The sequence below is a fragment of the Puntigrus tetrazona genome, chromosome 9 (assembly GCF_018831695.1).
Source record: "Puntigrus tetrazona isolate hp1 chromosome 9, ASM1883169v1, whole genome shotgun sequence".
Classification (NCBI taxonomy): domain Eukaryota; kingdom Metazoa; phylum Chordata; class Actinopteri; order Cypriniformes; family Cyprinidae; genus Puntigrus; species Puntigrus tetrazona.
This window is the reverse complement of record NC_056707.1, coordinates 10,479,237-10,504,892: the sequence shown is the minus strand read 5'-3', so window position 1 is coordinate 10,504,892 and position 25,656 is coordinate 10,479,237. Positions and strand designations below refer to the sequence as shown.

Here is a 25,656-nt window from a genome sequence, read left to right as displayed (position 1 = left end):
TTATATATATATATATATATATATATATATATATATATATATATATATATATATATATATATATATATATATATATATATATTATATATATTATTTATTAAAATAGCAACTGTAACAGTACAGATACAGTAGTAAGAAAAAAGATTATATCTTTATTTATTTATATAGAGTAAAGTTTGAATTGTAATTTTCGAGGTAATATGGCTCAATCTAGAATTCAGATATAAATTCTACGGGTCTAACAATAAAGATAACAAACATATTATTTTGACACAAAAAAGGCAAACATCTCAGGAATCGCCACTCAATTAAAAAGGGATCTTGGACTATTAGACTACAGCACGAAGTAAGCGATGCGAATGTAATGAGGCCTCTGATTGGACAAAAAGTCCAAAGATGCCAAGTTCTGATTGGACGATTGGCAGTCGAGCTCATCAGTTAATGAGGTGTCACGGTAAGGTTAGCTCGTGTGGAAAATGTCGGACACAGCGGTTGCTTGTAACATCTGTGGCTCATCTTACACATTACCTGGTATGAAACAACCAAACAAACTGTATGGTACTACGGTATTGCATTTTAAGACTGTGTTTTTGTTCTATCTAATCCAACGTTTGACAACACGTGACTGAAAGTTCCAGAAAAGATGCCATGGTATATAGAAGGAAATGTTAATGTTGTTTGTTGTATTGATCTACTGCATTGTGTGTTTCTTCCTCCAGAAGATGAATCTGGGGGGAATCTCCCTCATGTGCTGGTGTGCGGTCACATTTTCTGCAGCACGTGCTTGCGCGCGCTCCAGTCCCAGCAAAACCTCATCACGTGTCCAGAATGTCAGGTGCTTTAGAAATAATTTTATTATGTTGTGAAATTTAGTAACTTTTTTTTTTTTTTTGACTACACTCGCTATTTCAAAAGCGTCTAAGCAACGAATTTAGCTATTTATTTTGTAACTTTTAATAAGTTAGCTTTTTGCACATCACGTAAATTAAAGAAGCTGCTATTAATGAATTAATATTAATAATGACATTAATATAATGACATAAAAAAAAACTTCCGATACAGATCAAATTTTATGTGAGTTTGTGTTTTATGAATTTTTCTGCTCTAAAATCGCTTGATGTACAACTTAATTCTTTAACTTAATTCGACTCTATATTGGGACCATATACCCTTGTTTGAATGACAACAGTACGAACTCATTATACAACACGTGATTAGTTTACAAGACAATATTATTAGTTAGTCTTGCAAGATTATTATGGCAGAATAGTTCATATGCTTTTTGAAATGGCTGACCCACTATTTTGGAATACATTTTTAGTAAATTAATTAGCTTTGATTTTAAACTAATATATATAATCTCATATACCAAACTTTGTCCTCTGTGCTCTGCAATGTTTTTAATTTTGTAAGAAAATGTGTAGAGCATTTAGAAGATAGAAATGGATAAAATCAAGTAATGCATAACACCAGACACGTTGCATCCTTGAGTTTGAATCTATAATAAATGCTTCTATGAATGCGATTAAAAAAAGAAAATTAAATGTTAGCATATCAACTCAGAATCCCCCAATTTTAAGCAATTAGGAATAATTCAGATGATGATGATGGTGTCTTTTGTTTTAATATAGATGGACACTAGTATTGAAGAAGGAGTTGATGGTTTGGAGGTGGACAGCAGAATCATTGGCCTCATCTATACAGCGAGGATGAACACAAAGAAAGGGTATTCAAGATGCTGCTTTAATCTTAAAAACCAGTATATTATAAACGTAAGGCTCTAGTTTTAGTAAAATTTTGAAAATAAAGTTTTGAAAAATTGGAAAATAAATGTTACTGTCAGCAGACACCGGTGTAAATCTCAGAGATTTAAGAGTCCACCGCCAGCAGGAGCCATCCACACACAGGAGAATGCTGAAGGGGTACAGACACTATCCACATCCTTTCTTTAAGATCAGATTCTTAATATTCTCAGTACAAGATTAGAGCTCAATAATGTATGTTTGTTTATATAGAGGCCAGATGTCGTTAAAGTTTTGGACGAATTCCTTGGGAAAGCAACAGAAAACTTAAGTCAACTTGATAAACTTCACAAGGTACAATGAAAAACCGTACAAAATCTTGCATTTAGTCTGTTGTAGGAATCATGCATGCATAGATTTCTTTATTTTTTTCACAAGAGATGTTGCTGTGAGGAAACGCAAATTTTCATGAAAGCTTATGAGAACAAAGAAATGATGGGTGGAGACATTTTCGGTTTAAAACTGACTTTAAAAAATGAACTTTTGATTAATTGATGCCTCTTCAACAGTATAAGTGAAGTTGCTGTTTTTGTGTGCAAGTCTTTTTCCAGTGGTATTCATGCTCAACTGAGGAAAGAGAGAACTCGAATAATCAGAGAAATTGATGAGGCTGTTGACAAAGCAAAGAGGGTCCTGCAGAAAAGGTGCGTGGCCAGAACTTTTTTCTGTGGTGCCTTCTAGGTATCTTCAGCAAATTATTTTTTCTTATTCACTTTGTGGAAATTGTAGGAGGAGTATGTTGGTGTCAAAACTGAGTGATGTCGATCTTCTCTTCACGGATGGTCGGAAAGAATGTAACAGAATGGAAGAGAGGATGAAGGAGCTGCAAACAGCCATCCAGAAAGCTCGGCATGTCCGACAGGTTCCTTCTCTGGAGACATATTGCAATCTAGACAAGGTAACACTGCAGTAGATTCCATACGGTGTTCTGCACAATGTTAAATGGTCTGTGTGTAGCAAAATAAGACAATATGAAAATGGTTGAGTTTATGTCTACTTTAATTGACTTAAATCTTACTTGAGAAATACGGCTGTGCAATTAATCAAACGTTGGCCTGCATTCTGAATGATTCGCATACGTACTTTCACCCCTCCTGAATCCTGAACTCTCTCAGCCTATACTAATGGCAAAACAAGTTGTGTATGTGGTATTTGGTGGCATTTAAAAATGAGTGCGAGAGATGGCTGAAAGAGAGCAGCCACAGAAGTCTTTGGTCAACAGAAGGTAGAAGCAATTCTGCTGTTTTGGATTCAGAGAAGCGGGTGTGGATCCAAAACATGTGCAAGATTTGCTCCACGGTGTTGTGGCAACTGCTTGGTAAAAATTTTTTATAAATAATCTGGATAAGTATTATGCTTTGCCATCTTAAGACTGTTTCACAAGAACTGCTCTGCCTGCTTTATATGAAAAGTGCTGTGCAGAAGTGGCTAATGAAGTGTCAAAAGCAGAGTACTTTTCCTCCACAACAGACCAACAGTGCACTACATTGAAACTTACTTCAATTTGAATACGAAATATCTCCAACTGCATTTATTCCTGAAGAAAATATCGGGCAAAACATAGCACATGCACGTATGGCTGCGTTGGGTTTAAACAAGGAAAAGCTCACCTGCATCACTACAGAAGTGCCACAAAAAAAGCTGGCAGCTGAGGTAAATGGATGGATGAGGCTTCAGTGTTTCGGGACAGACTCCACTTGGCCATAGGTGAGTAGGAATCCTTAATACAGATTATGTAACATGCTGATTTATTTGCATGTTAAAACAAAAATACTAGAAATGACAGGCCAAAAGAATATTCCAATTTCTGTGTGATTTGTCTCTCATGTTAACCTTTTACTATTATCGTTATTTTGTTGTTGTTGATGATGATCGTAGTAGTAGTAATACTATTATTAATATTATCACTTGAACTATTCTTTGATGCTTTTTCTTATTTTGTCTTAACAAATGAAACTGAAGAGGGTTGCAATGATCATATTGTTAAAACTAAATATTTTTTTATTGTAATCTTAGAGAATGCAATGGAATGATCATAGGATTGACCGTCAGCTTGTCAGCAGCTTTTCTTACAGTTGGAAGAAAAAAGAGGGAACTTGCAGAGGCAGCTGAAGCTACCTGAACACTCCCTTAAAACAGATTGGGGACCAGATGGAGATCAAGGCAGGCCATGATAGACAGAGTACTTGAACAGCATAAGGCCATTACCCAAGTCTTTTCTAGCGACATCTCACCCTCTTGGCAGGACATTGACTTACTGAAGGCCGTCAATAAAGGCTGGGACACACAAAGCCAGCAGCGATGAACGCCAGCAGTGTTGTCCAACGCTGCAGACGAAAGATATATGAAAAGGAAAGAAAGCAGCTGTTGCGTACAGTTTTGAATGTCCGTTACGTCAATAAATTTTCATTGTTGGAATGCTTGGGTAAGATCATGTAACGGTTGTCTTTTTGTCCTGCTATCATCTGCTTGCTTTTTTTCATCACTTACACTTTAATTCTCTGGCATTGACTCATTTGCAAAACTAGGCATCCATTTAGAGTGTTCACTTTCCCCGACGTCCCCGACATTGATTCGACATGCTGAATCGATGGCCATCTGTCAACTTGGAGTGTCACAGCCTTAAGTCTCTTAACCCTCCTGTTGAATTCACTGAACCACTTTCTGGAGAGAAATATATAATTGTGTATTTTCAAACCTCCACCTCTTCAGCATTTCAGTGTTAGAAGTGCAGAAGGATGACACAGACCATGCCAAAAGCATCAAACAGAAGATGGTAGAATACCTCAATGACAAATACAGCAACAAAAGAGTCACAGTGTGTCAGCAAAGACAACCAAGGGTCTATTGAAGACAGACTGACAGCAGAGTTGAAGACCGATTCCAGCTGCAAGTTTTTCCTCAGAGAAAGTCTTTAGCGCTGGTTTCAATATTGTCTCCTGCCAGCATTCATCACTGAAACCAGGTTATGTGAACAGGCTGGTGTTTCTGGATAAAAACCTTGTTTGTTTCAAACATGTTTACTTTGTCTGAAGTTGAAGTTATTTTCTGTTACTATTCTAATCTGTTAACTTGTTTTCTTTTACTGACTGGAATTTGATTTGAATTGTTTATAATGTAGAATATAAATGTTGTTTTGAACTTTTCAGTTTTTCAACGCATTTGTAAACCTTATTTTGGTGTAAATGATTCCATCTGGTGTTTCGTTTGTGTTTTTAAGAGCTTGGAAGTGCACTATACACTGTTGATCTTGTTTGCATTTTTATGTTATTTATACATTTTAAGGAGAATTCATTGTTTTATTCAATAAATGCCAGAAATTTCAAAGTCAATGAGTAAATGTGTAATATAATCATAATTTCAATAATAAACAAAATAATCATGATTTATTTTTTAAGGGAGAAAGTGTTTACAAGTTAGTAAGATGATAATGTTGCATTTATGCTGTGGTTATTGCAATAATGAGGTTTAAATTACAAATTTAAAGACAAAAATGCTTTCTATTAGATGGAAACTGAATTTTATGAATGTTTTGCAAGGGCATATAGATGTGAAATATTGAAGTGATTACACATTTTACATTTCTAGAAAGTTTAGAAATGATTTTTCCCTTTTTATAAATGTTTTTGTTGGTAGTTGACATCAAACAGATATTAAAATGAGATGCTTTACATTGATATTGTGATATGTGTTTACAATAAATCTCAAATCTTGTTTTAATATTTTTCAGATTTTGGAGACACTACACATTCCAGTGGATGCTGAATCATATGACATGAGCTCTGTGTCATTGCGTTCGGGACTCTGGTAGGGGACCATTGTACCATTGTAGAGCTCCAGAATGCAATTAATATCGTCACTAATATAATTAATATAGTCAACTCTGTTTTACATGCATATTAAATTCTCTCATTTTATTTGTGTATATAGCTGCAGTCTTCAAATGGACAGTTTTGTTGACAGTTTGAGAAGCTGTCTTAAAATTACAGATGACGATGATGACTGGTAAGAGCATATACACTGTGCTCTATTGAATCGAAACCATGTGATCTGATGTTTGTGTTTATTTTATGATCATGATCAGTTTTTTAAAAGAAGTTACAGTGGAGCCTTTTAAACACGTTGTGAAGAGTGGTATGGAGGTCTGGGACAGCTCCAGTCAGTCTGTTGGAGGAAATGCAGATCCCATTGTCAAAAAGAAAAGCACAAGCAGGCCAAGTTTCATAGAGGAAATAATGGAAGACATTGACACTTCTTCAGAGGTAGTGGAAATAGGTGTGTATGCAGAGTTGGAGGGAAAAAATCATGCTGATAATTTTTCTGATTGTGATTATATTTGATATGTTTGTATTAGTGCTGTCATGCAACTTTTCTTTAATGCAATTATGTTGAGATCCTGTGTTTTTAGCCCATAGTTTCCCAGAACCTGAACCAAGGCATGCTGAAAGGCACACAATGCATAGAAGACATCGCAGGCAGCGTTTTGACAGGCCCTTAACTACACAGCCTAAACGTATGTGGCTTATTTTTAGGTTAATCTTTTGAATTAACTACCAAGACAGCTTCTTTGTTCCTTAAGTAGTGCACTTTTGTGTGTGTGTGTGTTTTTGTTTTTTTGTTTTTTTTAGTGGTGCACTATGTTATGGCAACTCACATCGTAAACCCTGCACATTTCTATGTACGCTATATGATGGAACAGAAGTCAGGCCAAAAGTTGACCAAAAAGGTCAATGAATTTTGCTCGGGAGATAGTAGCCTCTTCACGTTCAGTGATGAAATCAAGACAGGTATATGCATGTTAATGATGGTTTCTCATTTGGCAGTGAAATTTCATCAATGATCAATATTTAGTTGTTGACTAAAACTAACATTTTAGAAGTTTGGGGTCAGTAAGCCTCCTATTTACATCATTAAAAAAATGAATAAGCATGAGTAAACTTACTGACAATGATTTTTTTTTAAAGAAGGTCAAAACATAAACTTGTGGCTATCTGATTGTTCATATTTCTGTGCACAGGCTCTGTGCTCTTTATCTATTGGAAGAAGGATGTGTGGTGTAGGGTAACAGTGACTGAGCTCTTTCAGAAAGAGTGTTTCCAGCATGTGCCCAAATGCCTTGCATCAGAAGTCTCCCGTCTCTGTGTCTACTTCCAGGACTTTGGCTTCTCCAAGGGCATTTCAATTCCAAGGTGACAAGTAAATAGTGTATGCAAACACTTAAAGGAATAGTTCACCCAAAAATGAAAATTCTGTCATCATTTACTCATTCTCAAGTAGTTCAAAACTCAATTTTTTTGTTCTGAGAAATTCAAAGGAAGATATTTTAAATGAAGTTTGTAACCAGGCTGCTTTGGGTCACCATTGACCTCCCATAGTATCTTTTTCTACTGTGGAAGTCAGTGGTGACCAAAAACAGCCTGGTTATAAACTTTCTTCAAAATATCTTCCTTTGTGTTTGGCAGAAAAAAGAAATTCATACAGGTTTGGAACTACTTGCGGGTGACAAAGTGAAGACAGAATTTTCATTTTTGGGTGAACTATTCCTTTGAAGACAGAGATGCTCTCTTTTTAGTTGTGTGAATAGTTTTTTGTATACATATGTATCTTTCATGAATTCACTCATTCATGTATGCTGCTTGTCTCTCAGTGATGGAGGTTTAAGTGTGTTGAATGAGTGTCTGCGGAGACCTGATGCTGCTACTCTGGCTGAAATGAATGGCTGGGCTCCTCTGGCCATCAAATGCTCCCTTAAAGATATTGTTCCTGCAGACCTGGTATAAGTTTTGGAGATGTATTTACTCAGTGTTTTTTTGCTGTACTCTGTATTTTTTTGTGTTGCGGCTGAGTGCACCAAAACTGCAAGTTAAAGCTTCATTTATTCAAAAGAAATATTCAGGCATTTAGCTTCCATCTAATGGTGCAAAAAATGTGTTTTGAATCTAATTTTGTATTTCTAGATGTTATTATTAATTATGAAAGATTTTAGCATCACCTTGTGAATAGGCACAATCAATAACTAGCAAGACATGTTTGTGTTTCTTATCAGCTCAAAGGGTGGAGTTTAGAGGCAGCTGACGAGATGAGGAGCCTGCTGGGATCCGAGGCTGTGGAGATGCAGGTGTTTGGTGAGGAGGGAGACACTCTGTTAGTGGATCTGAAAAAAACACCAATGGTGTCTATGCGGGAGCACCTGGTGTTCATGGAGCTGGCCAGGTATGTCAATTATTACATCTGGGGCTCCTAATATTGTTCGAAATATGTTTTTGTTCCGCCAAAGAAACAACATTAGTGTGAGTAAACTAAAACTGCCAATAGAGGACATATCAGACATTACATGCAAGATGAAGTAAAAATGACATCCAACACTTTCTGAAGACAGTCGGTTTCCTTCTGAAATACAGTGATATAAAAACATGTGCAGTGCTCATCTTTATTCAGTGAAGGTAAAGCCTTTTGGAAAACTTATTTGTGACGGTGAGTTTTGATATTGTTGTGGGCTGTCACAAAGAAATCAGTGCATGGATAACACTGATATACTTATCTTACGCTGTATGAATTTAATATAAATTAAAGAAGGAAAACAGCAAAAGTGCCTGAACTCCCTGACAGAAATAAAAAGCTTATTGGTAAACCATGACACAAAACAGAATAAAACCAAAGGTTTTGTTTTTGTTTTTTTTTACGTTAACAATGTTGTTATATGATTTCTGTACAGATTCTACTCTCCTATAGTTTCCCCTGGCAGTGTACCACTCCTCTTCTACCCATCAGTTCGCCCTGCACTCAATGTTGAGGTCAATGCTATGGTTTCTCATGCGAACAAACCATCAGACTTCTATGTACAACTAGTGAGTAAAATGATGAGTATTATAATGACAGTGAAATTGAATAATTAACTGAAAATGACATTTACACATCCTTGGTGAATGCAGGTTGAAAATATGGAGTACCTGCTGTTGCACTCGAAGCTCCAGGACTGTTACAGTCGCCCCCAGGCAAACAGTGAGTTTCAGATCTTCTGCCCTTCTCTCTCACAGGCCTGCGTCGCTTGCTATGACCAGGAATGGTGCAGGGTTCAAGTCATAGGTGAGTGTATGCGTATACAATATATCAAGCAACTAAAAATACAGGAAAAAGAAAGCCAGTGTCGCTTTGATGTAATGTGTAAAGGTTAAAGGATTGCCTTTCAGGCTTCCCTGGTGGTCGGATGGTTGAGGTTCGGTATGTGGACTTTGGCTACAAAAAGACTCTCTCTGTGAAGGATCTGAGACAGATAAAGGATGAGTTCTTTGCTTTGCCAGAAATGGTAAGATTTAGGTTCACATGTATTCTTTGATACTATAATGGACAAAATTGTATATTGTTTTAAAGGCGGAACAATATGCATGAAACTTACTCGACAGCTGTTCCTACACCAATATAACATAGGTCTTGATGAATAATACTTGCCAGTTGATGGCAGTTGTGCAGAGAAATGTACCTCACAGCACCATATAGCAGCACCGGCAGTGCAACCAGCTTGAGCGTGTATACTGTATTGCTGTGAAAATTATGATACTGTGGCAAGTCTGTCGAACAGGTTTTTAAAAAGCATCTGCATGATACCTCTGATAACAAACTATCTATTTGTTCTTAGGCCTTGTGGTGCAGTCTGAATGATGTGGTCAGTCCGCAGCATACATGGAGTGATGAAGCCTGTGTTGCGTTCAAGGAACTTGTGGAGCATAAACTAATCACTGTTGTGGCAAAAAGTATGTTTACTTATACATGCATAAGCACAAAGACATGCTTTTAAACGATGTACTGCCCATAATGTGTGCATTGTTAACTGTAATTCAGAGAGTAATTTGGTATACTGTATTTTTGTTTGAATCTGTCACTTTTATGCAGAGCTTGTTGCCGGCACTGGACCTGTGCCTGTGTGTCTGTATGAGATTGGTGATGATTGCACTGGAGCCAGTATTGGAGATTTACTGGTCAGAAATGGTCTTGCTGTTTCCAGTAAACAGTAAGTCACTTAAAAGCGACTATCTGGACTGTATGTGTATTTCATTTGTTCTTTCAATCTGTCTCTTACTGTACTTCCTTCCTCTTGCTTATTTTTTCAGGCAAAGTCCATTGTATTCAATATTAATTTTCTCCTGCTTTCTCAGGTGCCAGATTAAAGACACCCAACCCTTGGAGACAACCGTATGGGACCCTCCATTTGAAGAGGAACCTCTGTCTGTTGCTCTGACTCCTCCTGTTTCTGAAGAGCTGAATGCCAGCCTGATTCTGCCCACATGTGTCAAAGACATCAAAGTTCGTGTGACACATGTCACCTCTCCTGGAAACATTTATGTGCAGCTGCTGCAGTTTGACAGCCAGCTGAAGAGGTGCCCAATTTCCTCACTCAATAATTGTGTATTAGTGTTGGTCGATATGCTCTATAGCCATATTGTCCTATCACTAGTCGGTAAGATTTAGATACACAATATCGCCATGGTAATTAAATGATTTACTCTGATTCATGGCCAGAGAGGGAAACAACTCCAGTGTATGGCTAAAAGTAGCCTAATGTTAGTGTAATTTAATATCTACACATTTTCATTGCGGCCCGAGTAGCGTATGCATGATCTAAAATATATTTAAATTTGTCCACTGCATTCATAAACTGGAATCGTGTGATTAATTATAATGCACAACACCATAACAATGAAATACGGTGAAACGAATAAGCCCTAATATAAAAATAATAATAATTGTTGTCTTGATGCTGTCAAAGCCCTCAGCCATAGGCAATATCTTTAACTATTGTCAATACACAATATTATTGTCCATTAGTGCAACCCTGTTGTACATCAAACTTCTTTTAAAAATGCAAAAATAAGTACTGTTTTCAGTGACGCATCTATGTTGGTCAAGACAGTGGTGTTCAGTCGTAATGCTGCTATTTTGCGTGCATTGTTTACAGAATCCATGACACACTGAAGAGTCTCTTCTCTAAATCAGAGCCACAGGACATGCTCTGGGAAGCGGAGATGTTCTGTGCTGCTAACAACACTGGGGTTTGGGAAAGAGGAAAAGTGTGCACCGTGTCTGCTAATGGGGTTGCTGAGGTAGAGGTCCATTGTGCATGCACTTTCACAATTTAATAAATCTGAAAAGAGTGGGATTTTTTTTTTTCTGTACAATTTGAGTATTGTGTGTTGTTGTTTGTTTATATATATATATATATATATATATATATATATATATATATATATATATATATATATATATATATATATATATAATATAGGTTTTGCGTTGTGACTTTGGTAATAAAGTGAATCTCCATGAAAACAACCTCAGACCCCTCAGTCCTGATCTGATTGGATCTTTCTTACTGGAATGTAACCTCAGTGGTGTCAGGTAAACAATCCCCCCACTTTTACTTATTTTACTACAACTTCAAACAAGACTAACCCAGTCAGATTTGTAATGTATTACTGCTTTTTAGAGTTTCATAATGTGAAGTTGACTTTGAACTTTTGTCATTTCTTATTGATTTTCTTCCTTTTTGTTCATGTTTACCTTCTTCTCCAACTCTCAGGCCAGCTGGTGGTCGCTCCACATGGACAGCCACGGCCTGTGACTTCATCTCTCACTACTTGACCGGTGCCATGGCTGTAATGGCCATAAAGGTTAGAACAAATGTATAGATTAGATTCCCACCAAATGTATTGCAGTCACTGAAAAAAACAAGTGAAACCAAAATCTAAAAATGCATGATCTGTGACCATTGTTTGCTGTTCTAAAAACTTTGTCTTCATTTTTACATTTTGTGAAATATTTTTTACTTGCGATTTTAATTTTTATTTACAAGCTTTTTTTTTTATTTTTTTATATCTGACTGCAATACGTTCCTCTCAGGACCCATCTGCCAGGCCAGTGCTGGTGTCTCTGTTTTGTTCAAACCGTGCTGGTCAAAACGTCAGTTTCTCAGATTTCCTCATCAGTGAAGGACTTGCTCTAAAGGAGAGGAAGTAAGAAAAAGTTTCTGCTCGTTTTGCCGATCAGTCACATTAACATTAATGTCGATCTCTGTGTATATTAACTGAACTGATTTCCTAGGGCTGCTTCCACATCAGAGACGGTCTTCTCAGAGCAGTGTGTGAAGATCGAGAAGATTCCTGAGCCGCAGAGACTCACAAGCCTTCCTCAGACACCACCCACATCCACCCCTCACATCAGCCCACCACCAGAGAAAGTGCAGACACACTCGTACCCCCCTCCAGAGCTGCCTCCCTGTGGACACACACTCATGAGCATCTCAGCTGTCTCCGAACAAGGTGTCATTTATGCAATGACGCACCAAGCAGGTGTGTGCCGCTTTATTACACTTTATGGCACTTTTATTTTTTTTAGAGTTTCAGACTTTACTTTATTGTTACTGCTAAACCTTTAGGACTTTTTGTAGATCACATCTGTTAGGATTGGCTAGTACTGAATGCTGAAAACTTGTGTGTGGGTAGTCATGAGTTAAGGACTATGATAGTGCGTTACTGAAAATGCTTAAACTCCATAATACAGGTTTTTTTTTCTTATTGTGTAGTGTGTGAGTTTGATCGTTTACGGGAGCGCCTGCAACAACACATTAAAACCTTGCCAAGACAGAAGAACTACAACTGGAAAGGAGTTTTGGGATGCGCTGTCATGGGAACAGACATGTTCTGGTACAGAGGTCAGGTGCAAGAGGTCATTGGAGGACACGTGAAGGTCAGTGTGCTTTCACAGCATTGCATCCCTTTCTTGTGTAATATATGTCATAATCTTAAATGCAAACACCTTGGGTTTAGGGATGGACGATAATTCAATATCAATATGTATCGCAATATAATTATTTTCAATAGCTGATATGATTTTTAAACACATTTCAGATGTTTAAATATACATAAGTTTCCCATACATTGAATTATCTGTGGCGCTTGGATTCGTTGAATAAACATGAGCACTGCACGTTTCAAAATCAAAATTCCTGGTCGTTTGTATGAATGTATCTCTGAAGGGAACCAGCTGTCTTCAGAAAAGTTTCGAAGACATTTTAATTTTTATCTGATAAAGTAGCATTCATGAATAGAGCTGATTTTGATTACATCCATTACTGGAGAAACCACTAGTTTTTACACTCCGTAATCGTCTGCAGCAACATTTTTCTTTTTTTTTCTTTTTCTTTTTTTTCTGCAGCGACTTGGAAGAATTTTATACCATTTTTTTTCTGGATGAATCACATTGGTTTCAATTAATGAGAATAACCAGCCTACGCTACTAGTCAATATATATATAATATATATATAATATTTATATATTTTTATATATATATATATATATATATATTTTTTTTTTTTTTTGAATAGATTCTAAACTGTAATTTATTTCTGTGATGAAAGCTGATTTTTCAGCATCATTATTCTAGTCTTCATTGTCATGTGATCCTACAGAAGTCACTCTAATATGCTGATTTGCTGATTATCAATATTTAAAACAAGTTGAGTACTTTTTTTTTCAAGATTCTTTGCTGGGGAGTTTATAGAATTTAATACTTTTATTTTTCACAGTTATATTGTATTGACTGAAATTAAGAAATATATTGTGATTTTAAATTTTAGCCATATCGTCCAGGCCTATTTGGATCATATTGTTTTGTTGCCAGTTTGTGATGTAATTGTTCCAGGTCCAATATGTGGATCAGGGGCTTGTGGAGAGTATCCCGGTTTGTCATGTGTATCCAATGGTCCTCTGTGAGGATGTGCCGCAGCTCTGTGTGCCATGCGAGATAAATGGAGTCATACCGGTACGTGTGTGCTAATTTAAATTAGATTTCTTCCAGTGTAAATGGGCTAGTGTGCTCATCCTTGCAGTTCACTCTTATCACAGGGATTTCCCTAAAAACATTTGTCAGCTAAACCTTTTCTTTTACCTCACCTAATGTATCAGTTACTTAGAAATACATTGTAACACATTTCACAATAAAACAATAAATAATATATATATATATATATATATATATATATATATATATATATATATATATATATATATATAAAATACTTAATCAGCTTTTCATCAACTTGTGAATCCTTATTTTAACCTGATAGCTGAAATTATTTAAACTCATTTATTGAAATTGTTATATTATATATTTTATTCTGCATAAAGAAAATAAAGCGTATTTTAGATCCATTAAATCTCTTTGCATTTTTAGTTATTTTTCATTCAATGAAGATCTTAATGGTCCTATAAATTGGATTTGCTTTAATGTGTGTTATACAAATATTTTTTCTTTCATGCTGTCATAGAACATGACCCAGGCACTTTTTTATGAAACTAAGTCTTGTGGTGAGAAGATAAAATCTTGGTGGTTATTTCAGCGATACTGTAATGAGCTCAAATAGCAAATTTGAAGCAAATTTCTGATGGGTATGGGAGAGTCAACTGTACTAAAAATAACTCTTCCAGCTGCACAAAGTAGTTTTTAAACGTGATTAAATACTCTGGTGTGAACTGTTACAGATTGGGAAGGGATGGCAGTGGGACGCTGTGGTGCTCATGAAGGAGTTGCTACTTGGGCGTTCAGTCAGTGTACACATTATTGTAAGTGAATCTACACCACTCCATCTACCAGCAGACCTAATTATTACTAAAAGGTGAATCGTGTTGACTTTCTATAAACCTGTTGTTTTGCAGGAGCACCCAGAGGATCCTTGTGGCTGTGTAAAGGTTGAGATAACAGTGGATGGAATGGCGCTTAGTAAGATAATGGTGCATCACCAATATGCCACTTTCGATCCTGCCATCAGCAGCCGGGAGGTCTGATCAGTGGATATTAGTAAAAGCTCAGCTGATTTTCTAATGTAAGTTGTAGATATTGACACTGTGTGTTTGCGTGCAGGATTATGTGGTTCCGCCTCCTGTCCCTGATTTGGATGACTGGGACCTGAACACAGAGGTAGACCTTTAATTTCATTATACAATTCCTGAATTTCTGGTTAAATTATTTTCATATAATATTATTAGGTTTGCCTACTAAATGTTAGAGCTGGTTTAGTAGCAGTATTTTTTGCTTTCAGGGGTTGCAGGAGCCCCAGACTGTTTTAGGGATTTATAAAGAACTCCAGATTCCTAAATCAAGAAAGCATTTCCCTGCGAGGGTCAAGCATATCCGCACCCCAAATGAGGTACGTGAGTTAATTAGGGATGGACGATATGGCCAAAACTTATGATATATCTCTTCATTTCAGTCTATATGATCTAATTCCATTATCCACAGGCTAGGAAAAGTGGGTCAAGAAAAAAAAAGGCCAAGACGGCCCACAAAAGATGACTGTACACTACAAACTTCTGAAAATGATTCTGCCAAGTCTATGAAACGTCTTCCTATAAAACTATACAATATTTTAAAAAGAGTACAAATAACATGTACTGTTTATTTGTATTAGAAATGTACAAGAAATATTAAATAAACATAAGTCTCTCAGATCTTTAACATTAAACTATAACCTAGGCTGATTATTCTAATGGATTACAACTTTAGTGCTTCAGCCAGGATGAAGAATATTAAAAGTGCTGAGTTGCTTCACAAAATATATATATTTTTTTATAAATAAAGTGACATTAGACATTAATATTAAGTCATGTCCACACTGTCACAGAATGTAATGTGTGCTCGCAGGTGTTCCTGTGTTTGTTGGATAAGATTCTGGGTGAAGAGGAGCAAGAGGAGAACTTGGAGGAAGCTCTTGAGCGTGTGAATGAGAGGATCGAAAATCTGAGCCCGCTGACAGACTTTCCCATCGGTGCTTACTTTTATCATTTGATTGCATATGAAACACTGTTGTGTTTGTTTACATGCATGCCTTTTTAATCAAATTTATGCCAGAAACTTGCCTGTGGTCCTACAGAGGCTAAATGGCTTGGAGTATAGCGTTTTTAATTGTGTGTTTGTGTGCAGAGTGTTCCTGTCTGGCTGAGTACAGCGATGGAAAATATTATCGTGCAAAGATACTGGGTTTTTCTCAACTCACTCCTTCTGTGAAGCTCCTCGTGAGACATGTGGATTTTGGTTCGGATGACATCTTGCCAACTCAAAAGTAAGACAATACAGATTATTCAGCCATTAATATTTAAATAGTTTTCATTAGAACAGTAGTTATGTTTTTAAAGCAATATTTGGGCTTGACAGAAAAAAAAAAATCATATGAAGACCAGGTCTTAAAATTGCTTTATATACTTTCATATATACAGGTCTTTGTTCTTGAAATTGAATTGCAGTAAATTTACCATGAAAAAATTAAAGCACAATAAAGATAAACATAAAAACATTTGTCACTGCAGATTGCGTCAACTCCCTACATCCCTTCATCACTTCCCATGTGCAGCAGTTTATGTCAAGTTAGCAGGCTTCAAACCAACAAGCGCGTGTTCGGAGTTGGAGAGGATACCTTACCGGCCTGAGTGGAGTATGAGAGCCATGATGGAGATGATCGACCTGTTAAACGGGGAGCTCACTGCAGTGGTCACTGTGCGCCTCTTTCATTGTTGGGAAAATGTGCCTTCCTTTATACCTGGAAAATTAGCATTTTTGACAGTCTGCTCATGCTTTTGATAGCTTTTATAAGTTTGAGTAAGTGTGGCAACTCAATGAAGGTAAAAATTTAACTTTTAGTGCATTTATATACTGACCAGGACAAACACGGGTATAAAGGGCAGCAGATTTTCGTGTAACACTTATTAACAATGCAAAACACTTTCTTTCTATTCAAGCAGTAGCATGGGAATGTGTGTGAAACTATCCAGGTGTACAATTTCAGGCTACTGAACCACAGCTGAGTGTGCTGTTATACAATGCTGAAGGGACACTGGTCCACAGACCTCTGGTGGAGAAAGGCCTCGCCGATTATGCGTAAATCTAGTGAAAGTAAGTGTGAAAGTAATTTTAACGACAGAGAACTGTCTAAAGGTTTGTTTCTTTCATGTGTTCTTCTGTTTCTACAGGTTGGGTCAGTGATGCTGTAAAACGTCCGATTTCATAGAAGCTTCTTCGAAAGCAAAACATTTTATGTTATTAGTTTTAAAACTCAGGGTTTTATGCTACATTTGTGTTAAAACAATTTATTTAAAAACATTTTATGTTGAAACATTTAGCCAGTTTTGTTCGTGCAGCTTAAATATTTTTGTTCCTGATCAAAGCTGCTTCAGAGTAGCAGGAATATTTTGTTAATATTTAATCTCTCTCTATGTTAACCAGAGCGGAAATAAAACCTGTCAACTCTGATTTTCTCCAAAGATATAATTGAATTTAGACATTTTGGGTGTTATCAATCGCAGCCCGATCAAGATCAATTCAGACCACTACTGGAAGTATCCTGCAGAACCTTTTTTCAATTCCTCGTCGTGTTATATTAAATAGTGTTAAAGTCGTGTTTACAGAGGTGAACTGACAGCAGTGAGTTGATGGTGAAATTGTAATGAATACTGAGGAAAATCTCCACTTGAGCTGAATAGGCATGAGTGCCTGTGTAACCTGTTCATACGTGTTAAGAGTCGTTCAACTGGGATTAGGACTTGGCTTTCTGCAGACCAGTCCAGTTCATCCACTAACTAAAACAAAAAGAGGGTCCTGTCCAAAACTGTCCCCTAGAATATTGTTATATGCTTGAACATTGATTTATACTCATGGAAATTATTATACTATAGTGTATATCCCTATTTTCTCTCAAGGAATTACATGAACTGTACGGTATAGTGGATTACCATCATTCATCTAATGGCATCATTTTAGCTTTTAATTTAAAATTATAATTACATTTTCATGTGTAAAGATTTATTATTTTTTACAGAAATAACGCTCCAAATAAATACTTGACACATTTACACGATGCAGATATTATTTCACTAAACTTCATTCCAGTCCATTCGTTTTCCTTTCGTTTAAAATAAAACAGTATTTTAGGTCTTTCACGCCTTAGCGTCCATAATGACATGACCCTGTGCGTCTTTTAAGCGCACACGTCCTGTCGGATATTGCGTCTCTTGCCGTCCATCGGAGTAAACGGTTTTAACCGTACCATCCGGATACTCCCGTCTTTTGAAATCTGCAGTGTGTATCTCTCGCTGACCTGTGTTAAACTGGATCACCTTACTGCCGTCCCTGAAAGCAGAACAAACGTGGTGTGACTTTAACGTGGCTGTGTTATAACACACTGAGGTTGGGGGCTTTGAGTTTACTCACGGATTCAGCTCTATTATCGTTCCATCTGTGAGAACGCTTTCCTCTCTTCCATCAGGATAAAGAGTCTTGACCGTCTGATCAGGGAAAGTGATTTCTTTACGACCATCAGGAAAATGTTTCTCTGAGAAAAGAGAGTGGAAGATTAAGATTTAAAATTTTGACCACTAAAATCATGTTTTGAAAGAAATTCAGGGACACCTGTTTGATTGTTAGGAAACTGAAGCACTTCCATCCCATCTGGATAGGTTATGTGTGTGGTCTGCGCTTCGGCGTAATAATAAATCTAAAAAAAATATTGCTAATTAAAATTGTTTTCAAATTAACATTTCCAATTGCAAATTAAGTCAAAAAAACATTTAATTCCAGCATATAAAATAGTAATAGGAATGTGTTTTTTCATATAAATAACCGTTTTCCATCACAATGCTGCAATGGTCATCATAAAAGAACATTCATAATTTCAGTCCATTCCTCACCACTCTTTGATCAGGCATTGTGTGTTTCACGTCCCCGTTGAAAAACATGACTTTGACCGTCTGTCCATCAGCCGAAAGCTCTTTCCTCGTTCCATTTGGAAAAACAACAAGTCGGCCTCCATCAGGAAGCACCTTCTCAATCTGAAACGTGAATATTTGAGTAGTGGACATTCTTATAGTTTCTAATGTCATTATTCATGTCATAATTTCTACAATTAATTGATGAGGGTGGCTTTCCCCTCAATCTGGAAGCTAAAGAGCACCTTGTCTGACTGTGTGATCTCTTCCTGCTCCTCCTCAGACTGATCACCGGCAGAGAGTGAGTTCATTAGTGGAGCATCATGGTTCGTCTCAGTTGTAAACAGTCCATTCAAACCCGGAGTTTCCACTGGACTTGTCTCATATTTGAAGCCGACAGTCTCTTTCATTTGTTCAGGGAAAAAAGCTGCGGCGAATCACAATGTAAGAATACAGATACATTTTTATGGTTAGAACCACAATAATTATGCATAAGTATTATTATTAAGATTACTAAAGTATGAAAGTACCTGAATTTGTGAGAGGGATTTGTGTCTCTGGACTTCCCTTTCTGCTGCTGCTGATTTTTGAATTCTCAGGGGGACTCTAAACACATAAAATCATACCAGTGTAAAATATTAAAACATTTATAGGCATATTTGTAAGTTATTTATAGAACTAATTTTAGTTGAGGGTTTATGTCAGGAGTTGCAGAGTTCAGCTGACACCTTAATTAAACCTCACCCGTCTATAGCTTCCTAGTAACCCTTCAGAACTTCATTAGCTTATTCAGGTTTGGTTAGGATTGAAACAAAACTCTGCAGCTCTCCGGGACTGACATTTACCACACCTGGTTTATATAGACTGCCATTTAAAAGTTTGGGATGAGTAAGATATTAATAGAATCTCTTATGCTCATTAAGGCGGTATCTATAAGACCAAAAATACAGAAAAAAAGTAATGTTATGCAATACTGCAATTCCTAATACTGGTTTCCTAGTTTAATATACATTTAAATATTATGTATTTCTGTGATTCAGCGCTAAAATGATCAGCCATTAATCGAGTCTTCAGTGTCACCTTCAAGAAAGCATGCTCATTTATTATCAGTGGTGAAATCATTGTGCTGCTCTTTTTTTTTTTTTTTTTTTTGGAACCTGCAATATTTTTTTAAAGAAAAAATATAACTTATCGATTAGACGCATACCTGCTGAGTAATTATAATTAAAAAAATAATCACATAATCATATTTAGAAAAGAATCCTGAAACAATTTCACCGGTCCCCAAAATATTAAGCAGTATAACTATTTCCAGCATTGATTATAAATTAGCATATTAAATAATTTCTGAAAATTCAGCTTTGCTTCTCAGGAATTATGTATTAAAATGTATATCAAAATAGAAATTGTAATATGTCACAAAATTAGATTTTTGATCAACAAGTTCTGATGTGCACAAGAAACAAATAAAAATTCAGCAGTGTATGTATTAATAAATGGGTGTAAAAATCTGTGAGACGTCGCTTCTACTCTTACCCTGGAATCTGTACGTTTGTATCCAGTGCTAGTTTTATCACTGGACGCAGAGACCCTTCCTTTTTCCTTCTCTTTCTCAGCACTCTTCCACGCACTGAGGCGCAGTTTCTCCAGTGTCCGCACTTGGTCTCTGAGGGACGTGTTCTCTGCACTCAGAGAGTCTACCTGCTGTCGGAGACGGCTCTGTGTGTTACTCCAACGAGACTCTCGTTTGCGCAGATCCTCCTGCAGCCTATTTAACTGCAGCTTTAGAGCCTGATACAGACATAAACATTCACACACACAAAAAACAACTAATTATAATAACCATAACTGATAACGTCCAAATGATACTTTTACAAAAAGACAACAAATCCAGACCTGGATCTCATCTCGTTCTTGTTTATCAGGTCTTGCTCTCACAGTCGCTGCGTGCTTTTCAAAAAGCTTTCTTTCACGCTGCAATTTCTTGTGTTCCTCCCTTTTAAACTCCTCCCATTTAGCAATGTCCTCCATCCTCTTCTTTTCAAAATCAGCCTTTTCTTTTCTGTATGGGAATTTTTTTTCGGCATTACAAAATAACTACATTCATAGTACTCAAACATTTGCAGTTTAGCTGTGAACAAAAATATACAGATTATTTAAAGAAGAAAGATGAGTGTCTATACTTGAGATTATCTTGTGTGTCCTGGTTTTCCTGCTTTAGTTTGGCCAGTGCCGCATTCTCGGATTTGAACCTTTCAATCTCTGTTTCCAGCTCCACCAAACGCTCACGTAGAAGTCTTGATTGAGCTAAAAATAATAGAGTTTCAGGATTTACTACATTCTTTTTAAATATTTATGATAAAGAAATAGTTCTTCAGAGTCAAATCATCATGAACTTCGCCATAAATTAACTAATGGCAAAGCTTAGCTGATTTATTTAAAAAAAAAAAAAAAAAAAAAAGACATTTAGAATTGTAATATGAGTGTTTTTACTATAATTATGTAATTATAGTGTTTTGCCTATAATTTTCTGACTACAAGCTTTTAATGATAATGTATATCAACATTTTATTCAATTTACAATTTATATAAAAATTCTATACTGTTTTAATAAAAAATTAACACTAAAAAACAATTGTTTTAAAATTTAACAAATGAACTTTGGTAAACAATATAGTACTAATATGCATGCCTAACAGAAAGTTTTTTATTTTTCTTTATCAAATAAGCACATTTGATAGCTGCTAGTTACCGGCTCCTTCCTCACTGAGCACGTTCTGTGGTTCCTGCACCATTGTTACCGGTGGAGAAGGTTTAGGCTTTAGTGCTGGAAACAGCTTTGATACCAACTGGCATGTCGGTGGGGTTTCTTTACGATCTCCAACAGCATGTGGACTGCCACCTGCTGGTTTCACCCCTTTAGAGAAGGCTACCTTCCTTTTCAGAGCCCTCTCAGATGGGGACTCCTCTGCAGGACAGCAGGACTCCTCCTCAGCTTCATTCCAGGTATCATCGTCATCAAACTCTAACTGGGCCCTTGATTCTATGAGAGTGGAGTCTGCATTGGTACTCAGACTCCTCTCGTCTTCCTCTGGACTGCTGGCACCATCCCTGTCTTGATAGGTGCGTTTATCGTAAGGCAGAGTTGTAGGCACTTGAAAGCAGTGGATTATGGGTGGATCTGAAATCAATGACTTGTCATTCAGCTTTTCATCAGTTTCCTCTTCAGAGAACCCTCTCTGTTCTTTCGGGGCCACGCTAACGATGTCTCTCTGTATCTCAGTGTTTGTAAGAGGAACTGGGGCACTGCCACCCAACATGGGTTCAGGAGTTACCACAGGACCTTGATCACGGTTGGGCAGCGCACATTGACTGGTTGCTTTGATGGGTGTGGAGGAGAGACGCCTGTGGCCTCTCTGAAGGAGAGTGCTGATAAAGGATGAGTTGCTGGAGAAGGAAATTTCATCCGCCGCTCGTTCCAGCAACTCAAACTCGCCGAGTTCGAAGCACTCGCGCTGGTGATCTTGTTCCCAGCGCTGTCTCCGCTCTGTGAACCAAACCTCAAATGAGTTTTCTGCCACACATGCATTGTCTTTATCTTTCAGACCACTACTTAATGCTCCTTCCTTATTGCTGTCTGTTGCGGTGACACTGTTGATCTTCTGCGTGGACGAGGGATGATGTTTTTGCTGGCTCATATTCTCACTGTGGTGTCCAACAAGAACGTGAGGTTGAACGGTCATCTTGGTGACTGGAGCTGTGGTTTTATTTTGAGGAATATTCTCTTTGTTGAGCACGGCAGTCTTACGCTGGATCACAGGATGTGCGGATTTTGAGCCTATGGTTTTGTTTTTGACGGAGTTCTTGTTGGACCTCACGTCCATGTCTTGGGAAACTTTTGGATTTGGACGTGAGGAGGGCTTGGGGTTAGGTGGACTTTTTCTGTGTGGTGGCACAGCGGCTTTACCCCTGGTAAACCTGGCCAGACCTTCTCCTCGTTTAAGAAAGGGTCTCTTTACCTTCACAGCTTCAGCAGAGGTGTTCTACATAAGGGAATATGAAAAAAGACGAGAAGATGATGAACCGTGAAAAAAGATGAGAACAATCCCAAGAAAGAAAAAAAGCTACAAAAAATGTAATTAATAAGTAATTCATTATTTATTTGGCCAAATGTCCCAAAAGGGGCTTTTAAAATATAGAAAAACTCAAAATAAATTTGGTTGTTTTATACCACAAAATCAACACTTGACATGTTTTGAGGGTAATTGTTACTGATTCTAAACCTTTCTTCTACAGACTTTAGCCAGACACATTCTCAACATGATCAACATTAATTCATGCTAAGGTTTGTGCAGTAAGTAACCTTGTGTTCTGACCTTGCCCAGTTTCTGGTCTTCCATCTTGAGCTGCTCTTCCAGTATTTCTTCAAACGTTCTCCCGCCAAACCCCGATTTAATAGGTCTAAAATAGACAAACACTTTAACCAGACTGATACTCAGTTGTCCACTGCATTGTATTCAGTCTTACAGTTCTGAAGTTCACCTGTCTTGTGGCTCTGAGTCACACACTTTTCTGTACATAGTTTGCTCTTCAATTGTGGACTGAAGTGATTCTTCATAATTATGATTACTGTCATCATGTCCACTGTTCAACTCCAACACACTTTGTTCCCGGTTCCACCCAGTGGTCTCTATAGCGACATGTGAAGAGAACCGGTCAAATCTCAACTTGTCTTAATTGTTATCAACCATATAATGTGAAGTTTAAAACTCTCAATCTAATGTATATTTATACTGTAAAAAGTACTTAACACCATGTACTAAATAAGAGCTTTTTGTGTACCATAAAACACATACCAGCAGTATTCTGTGGTTTTCCCAGAAATCTTTGTGGTTCATGTTGTAGTCTAAGATGTTCCTGCTGGTGGGCTTTTAGCTGCTCTTGCATGCGATGTTGCATTTGCTTCAGCTGGACAAAAAAAACAAGCCATTCAATTACTATCAGTACTAAACAAACATTTGAATAACTGTTGCTTAAAATGCAACAATAAAGAAATGCATTCCTAAGAAATTAGCCCTCGGTTTCATAGATAAGACTTAAGTTTAGACCTAGTAAGCCTCAGTCTATGAAACCGGGCCTAAAATGTATACCATTGTGGAGGAAAAAGAAAAAGATAAAAATTAAAATACCATAACGCTTTTTTAATAAAACATCCTTATATCTGATAGATGAGCTAAAATGAACCCTGAATAAAATATTCAAGAAGACGGTAACAAGCAGAAAAAATAAACAATGCTAGGATCACTGCAAAAATTATATTAACTGGGAACTCACCTGTTCAAGCTTAGCTATTAATGGCAGATCCCGTGTGTTTCTTAAAACTTCTTGGATACTCTGCATCTCACTGTTTAAGGATGCATCAAACAGCTCAGTTTCCCTGAGTGTCCTGCCAGCTCCACCTGGGCTGCACACGTCCACGCTGGCACAGCTGCTGCTCCTGGAGAGGGGCAGAGGGGCAAACTGACAGCTGAAAGAGTCGTCTGGATCCTGAACCACCAGACTGCCGCTGCTCCGGACGGACCCAGAGCCCGCCTCTCCCAGGGACCCGTGTAAAATCACCCCAGCACGGGAGCTGTCCGGCATCCACTGGGAAAGGAAGTGGAGTCCAGCTGGAGACGACGTCATGATGATGCTGATCTGCCTCAAACCCTGAAAAAGAAGGTTCGCAAATGCACGTTAAAACTGTTGGTCGGGCCATTGTGTGGAGTTATTCAGACAGAGAGGAGAGAGATAAGGGATTATAGTACTATACTGCTTCATGTAGAGGGGAGTGAGGTAAACTGTGCCACCTTTTACAGTAGTTTTTTAGATTTATATGCAAAGCTCATTATCATTAGATAAGCCATATTGTTTTGGAATATTTATGACACATTTTACCCCAGCGTTTAGAAATTTTTACCCTGCGTATCTCTGTACATGATTTCACCACAATAAAAAAGGCCCATATTACTCTATAAAATGTTCGTTTTTAATATTGTATACAAATATGTTATCGTTAGGTGCACTGTAAAGTTATGTATACATAAATAATCAGCTCTTACAGGCTTGTGCATGGAGTAAGATCATTTAACTGTTCAAGACCATTTATAGAGACGGGCTGCGTTAAAAGCCCTATCGTCCTAAGCGCTCTATTCCAGGTAAACAACGCGCTCGAGTAAACAGTGCCTGTCTGCTAGTAATGTTAAATCACTTCTGAAACAGCTGCACCTGACGTTAATGGATCCATTCAATAAACTGAAATGACACACTAACGTTAGCTGTGTCTATTAATCTAGCATACAATCACAAAAAATCCAGTCTGGGTAACTAGGCAGCCCAGTTTTATTCGGCAATTACTCAACAGCAAGATTTCCAGCGTTTTCAAATGTCAAGCCCGATTTCGATGAAATATAATTTTTGAAAATCGAAGGTTTTTAGACGAAGTGAATGTGCCATACCTTGGTCTGGGTTGCCGACTCGGGTATTTAAATATTTCAGCAGTTGACGTCTGAACTTTGGTAAGTTTCGAACGATACCGCCATAACAAAGCGTAGCCCGCGAGACTGACGAATGAAAACGCAAACACCGGGGCATGATGGGAGTTGTAGTCAGGAACCCTTCCTATCCTATGCTCCTCCCCTCCGCCGTGTTCCTCAGCGACTAATATTTGGATCCCACAGATGCGGTGAAGGCTGTAATATTACTATAAGTGAGGTTTGGGAAGTAACAAAGCAAAGACAGGATTGATTAATAGCCCATTCATAAATGATATTCAGACAAAGGGAAGAAGATGAATATTTCCGCATTTATTAAATTATGTACCAGCGAAACAAAACTCAAAGTATTAAACTTAGCTGAGTAATCAGTACAGTCATAGCTAAAGGATGCATTGAAGTCTTATAGTCAATATAGCAATATAAAACTCCTCATCAGAGGCCGCTCATCAACACCATGGCAACTAACCAGGAACAAGCCGCGTAGGTGAGAACCAAAGAAATGTGTGATAGTATAAACAGATTACGTTCATGAGTAGTGCTTTAGAACCTACAGCAGTCTACCACTGCAGTAC

General features: G+C 37.4%; 2 protein-coding genes across 3 annotated transcripts; one reads left to right on the top strand and one right to left on the bottom strand.

The window, feature by feature from the left end:
* The first annotated feature begins 426 nt into the window (after positions 1–426).
* Positions 427–17,196, top strand: rnf17 (ring finger protein 17). Of its 2 annotated transcripts, none has more exons than XM_043249142.1 (37): positions 427–531; positions 720–835; positions 1,632–1,726; positions 1,847–1,922; positions 2,016–2,096; positions 2,343–2,446; positions 2,532–2,700; positions 5,533–5,609; positions 5,733–5,807; positions 5,887–6,077; positions 6,211–6,315; positions 6,431–6,589; positions 6,820–6,991; positions 7,450–7,576; positions 7,849–8,015; positions 8,518–8,650; positions 8,735–8,888; positions 8,993–9,108; positions 9,439–9,553; positions 9,693–9,810; positions 9,956–10,177; positions 10,756–10,900; positions 11,083–11,195; positions 11,377–11,467; positions 11,697–11,809; positions 11,898–12,145; positions 12,379–12,542; positions 13,498–13,617; positions 14,337–14,417; positions 14,511–14,633; positions 14,716–14,772; positions 14,894–15,001; positions 15,496–15,619; positions 15,775–15,913; positions 16,158–16,344; positions 16,634–16,740; positions 16,818–17,196. In XM_043249142.1, the coding sequence occupies exons 1-36, from the start codon at positions 477–479 to the stop codon at positions 16,727–16,729; spliced, it is 4,536 nt and encodes a 1,511-aa protein (XP_043105077.1). In that variant the 5' UTR covers positions 427–476; the 3' UTR covers positions 16,730–16,740; positions 16,818–17,196. The 2 variants fall into 2 exon arrangements, with proteins under 2 accessions (XP_043105077.1, XP_043105076.1); XM_043249141.1 differs by having other exon boundaries at positions 1,844–1,922.
* A 391-nt stretch (positions 17,197–17,587) lies between these two features.
* On the bottom strand, positions 17,588–25,471 carry cenpj (centromere protein J). The gene is made up of 15 exons (XM_043249143.1): positions 25,046–25,471; positions 23,883–24,257; positions 23,405–23,516; positions 23,091–23,238; positions 22,925–23,009; positions 21,301–22,591; positions 20,732–20,855; positions 20,445–20,610; positions 20,085–20,339; positions 19,079–19,154; positions 18,794–18,975; positions 18,531–18,671; positions 18,253–18,337; positions 18,055–18,175; positions 17,588–17,973 (listed from the first exon to the last, which is right to left on the bottom strand). The coding sequence occupies exons 2-15, from the start codon at positions 24,231–24,233 to the stop codon at positions 17,781–17,783; spliced, it is 3,330 nt and encodes a 1,109-aa protein (XP_043105078.1). The 5' UTR covers positions 24,234–24,257; positions 25,046–25,471; the 3' UTR covers positions 17,588–17,780.
* Positions 25,472–25,656: the final 185 nt, after the last annotated feature.

Bases quoted from the DNA above. Each gene is read 5' to 3' on its own strand.
- rnf17 (XM_043249141.1), top strand. From the start codon at position 477: ATGTCGGACACAGCGGTTGCTTGTAACATCTGTGGCTCATCTTACACA. The intron at 11,810-11,897 runs GTAAGAAAAAGT...CTGATTTCCTAG, and splicing joins CTTGCTCTAAAGGAGAGGAA to GGCTGCTTCCACATCAGAGA. The intron at 12,543-13,497 runs GTCAGTGTGCTT...TAATTGTTCCAG, and splicing joins TCATTGGAGGACACGTGAAG to GTCCAATATGTGGATCAGGG.
- cenpj (XM_043249143.1), bottom strand. From the start codon at position 24,233: ATGACGTCGTCTCCAGCTGGACTCCACTTCCTTTCCCAGTGGATGCCG. The intron at 23,239-23,404 runs GTATGTGTTTTA...ATGTCGCTATAG, and splicing joins AAAACCACAGAATACTGCTG to AGACCACTGGGTGGAACCGG. The intron at 18,672-18,793 runs GTGCTCTTTAGC...TTCACGTTTCAG, and splicing joins AGATCACACAGTCAGACAAG to ATTGAGAAGGTGCTTCCTGA.